Consider the following 3,356-nt stretch of genomic DNA (forward strand, 5'->3'; position numbering starts at 1 on the left):
CCCCCAGGTCTGGAGCCCTGGTGCTAGGCGCTGTACAGACTCGGACCAAAGCGCTGACACACTAAGACAGGAGAGAGCAGGTGGAGACGATGGGGGAGCACAAGGAAGTAACGAGACCGCACTGATCAGCGTGGGGGACAGGACTCAGCAATTCAGTTTCAACTGCAAGAGTGGAAACGTTTGTAGGAAACGGAACAAAACTGCTCTCTAATGGCGCAGGGGAGAGTCTTATGCTGGAGACATAAAGGATCTAGGCAGACGAATTTGCACAATCTCTTCATGAAAGAACCGGCTTGAAGATTAAGCTGTTGAGGTGAAAACAGTGTATTTAAATCAGACATAAATCATTTAACCTCCTATTCGTTCAGTTTCTGGAATTAATCAAGCTATATAAAATAGCGAGAGCTGAAAGAGAAATTCCTAAAATCCGCGTGTCACTTGTGGAAATAGCTTTTATACTCAATAGACTCTTAAGTGTGTATAATGGCATAAAGGCTTTCTCTATGGCATAATATAACTGACTTTTATCTGGTATCTCTTTCTCCCAGGAAGAGGAAGAGGAGGAGGAGGCAGAACTAGTGGTAAGAACTACTGAAGCTTAGAAACCTTTTCCACCAAGGAAAAACTGTGCAAGAAGCATAAATCTTTTATAATGGATGTGAAACTATGCTTGTATTTTATTTTATTTTTTTGTCATCTTTGATTAACCAAACTTATTCCAAACAAGGGGCTGATGAAATGAACATTTTACTGTGCAGCATACAGGGAATAGAATGAACTAATGTCTAAAGACCTGGTTTCCAGTGAACGTGTAGGTGTACACTTGTGTGTGCAATTTTGTATCGTGGTTACCATGTGCTCGGGCGTATCTGGTAGTGTATGCAAAATAAAGTGCTTGTTTGTACATGTGCAAATGTGTGGGGTTTTTATCAGTGTGTTTCTACGGGCTTGCTGATTATCTGGCCCTAGATATAATGTGTAGTTTATATGGTGATAATGCTTTCATTTTGAGAGCCATAGAGGCTTCTAGCACCACAAATGGTGGAGGTGTTGTTTTTTTGTTCATCTCTTTTTAAAAGAGGTACAGAGCGGGGGAATTTACCCAGCTGAGGACATGCCCCCCAGCTTAGGGCTTGGATGTGCATGTGTAGCATTTTATGTAAATGTTAGCTGTTAGCATACAAGGAAATTTGGTTTGAAACTATTGTCTGAACTCTCAAAGCCTATTCTTTGCATATGATTTGCATCTGACCACGTAGAATAAGTAACTCTACAAACTATGTTTGAGAACAAAAAGTCAGATATCTTTTAACTTGACCCTCAGGATCCTTTAACCACAGTAAGGGAGCACTGTGAGCAGACTGAGAAGTGCGTGAAGGCACGGGAGAAGCTGGAGCTGTGTGATGCGCGAGTGTCTTCAAGGTCCCACACACAGGAGGAATGTACGGAAGAGCTTTTTGACTTCCTGCATGCCAGGGACCACTGTGTAAGTCCAACGGAGGCTGATACCTAGTCATGTGTGTTGGTTTGCAATCTCTAATGGGACGTGACTGAATCAGTACCTTATTTCTGTAATACCTAGCGGTTACATCACACTCTTCCTTAGTAGATCTCAAAGTACTTTACAAAGGAGGTCAGTATCATTATCCCCATTCTACAGATTTGGGAAACTGAGGCTCAGAGGTGAAAGTCACCCAGCAAGCCAGTGGTAGAGGCAGGAATAGAACCAGGTCTCTTACTTCCCAGTCCAGTGCCCTGATCATCAGCCCAGACTGCATCTATAAGGCTGATGATGCCCTAAAAAGCTTTGTTTGATTGCAATATAGGGTGAATAAGAACAAGCATCTACTGAATCAATGTTGTTTTTAATTTTGAAGAACTCTGAACCTTGATCCTGTGAGGTGATTTTTTTTTCTCTTAAATGCTTATTTGTTCCTGCTTTTGATTTGAAATTCTTATCCCATAGAGTCCAGTAAATGTAATGGTTATAATGAGAGAGAACACTCGGGGGAGTGGTTTGGTTTTGGGTTTTTTTTTTTTTTTTTTTTAGAGGGCCCTGTGCTGATCAGTATGCACTGTAGTACTACTACTAAATACAGCTCATCTCTGAAGCAGATGGATTAATTTGAAATATTGGAGTTTGTAAGAATACTTGGCTTTAAAAAACAATTCAGTATTGCTTGTTTGTCAACCTCTAGTAATTGGTTTGAGCTACACTTTTGTAGCCTTCGTAAGTTTGTTTGAAGAAAGGCCAAGGAGGGACCATATAGACAATTAGAAAGTTATTGGTGGTCAGTGGAGACAATCTTCTCTGTGATCAATCCTCTAATTATGTTGCTGCTGTTTTAATGAATCTGAGATACAGAAGATAGGGACATAAAGATAGGGAAGAGAGGAGAGAGAGAATACAATGTCTGTCCAGTTCTCAAGACCTTTGTGTTGAGAGAACCTGTCAGTTACTGAAAGCTTTCTTCATCATGCCGTTTTAGGTGGCTCACAAACTCTTTAAGAATCTGAAGTAAATGTTGGAGCAAGTCCCACCATCTGCCTCCATCGTTCAGCTGGAACACGGTGCCGTTTCTTTTTGGATTCCAAGTGCTGCTTGCTGCCCGTTCTTGTGAATGTACAGTATAAGTGAGCAGCTTCCTGACTGTGCTGCGGTGATCCAGGTGCCATCGTGTCATCGCATCTATCGTCCATGAAAAACACGCAGCTGTAACAAAACCATCTTCTGTGGTTTTCCATATTAAACATATTCAAAGTTCCTGTGGAAATGGCTTCATTCTATGACTGCTTAATGAAGACTGTTAATTAATATTAATCACTAGACAGTAGGGAGGGGAGGTTTCCTCCCTGTTGTAGGAATTCCCTTGTGCACAACCATTACTGGCAGCATGAGGATCAAGGACAAGCACAGATCCAACAAGCACAAAGTTGGAACTGTGAAGAGATGATTTCTGGGCCCCTTTCTTATGGTATGTGGAGACGATAGGGCTACTCATAAATCTGTCAGTATCTCAATCAGCAGGAAGGCACAAAGGTATTTATGCCCCTTGTACAGGGGATGGATGTGCTACCTCCAGTCTATACTTAAGAAAAGGAGTAGAATCGTGTTTATGCAATACAAAAGGTCCCCATTGTTTTAAACACCCCTCTGACTTTGACACCCTCCCTGGTATCTCCCACTACAGCTAGAATTACAGTGTATGCAGACTCGAACCACGTTAGCAATCATGTCAGATAGGCATATCCAATACATTTATACAGCAGCTTTTTCACCAGAATCATGACTGGAAGGGACCTCAAGAGGTCATCTAGTCCAGTCCCCTGCACTCATGGCAGGACTAAGTATTATC

The 3,356-nt window shown here is 41.8% G+C and overlaps 1 protein-coding gene across 1 annotated transcript; it reads left to right on the forward strand.

Annotated features, from left to right (window-relative positions):
* Window positions 1-548: 548 nt before the first annotated feature.
* Window positions 549-2,774, forward strand: LOC112122331 (cytochrome b-c1 complex subunit 6, mitochondrial; the record flags this gene model as incomplete). Its single annotated transcript, XM_024221156.2, has 3 exons — window positions 549-581; window positions 1,325-1,486; window positions 2,490-2,774. Coding segments are annotated over 3 exons (228 nt in total), but the record flags the coding sequence as incomplete, so codon positions are not given.
* Between the last annotated feature and the right edge of the window lie 582 nt (window positions 2,775-3,356).

This window comes from Terrapene carolina, unplaced genomic scaffold, assembly GCF_002925995.2.
Source record: "Terrapene carolina triunguis isolate 2854851 unplaced genomic scaffold, T_m_triunguis-2.0 Scaffold17788, whole genome shotgun sequence".
Lineage (NCBI taxonomy): Eukaryota > Metazoa > Chordata > Testudines > Emydidae > Terrapene > Terrapene triunguis.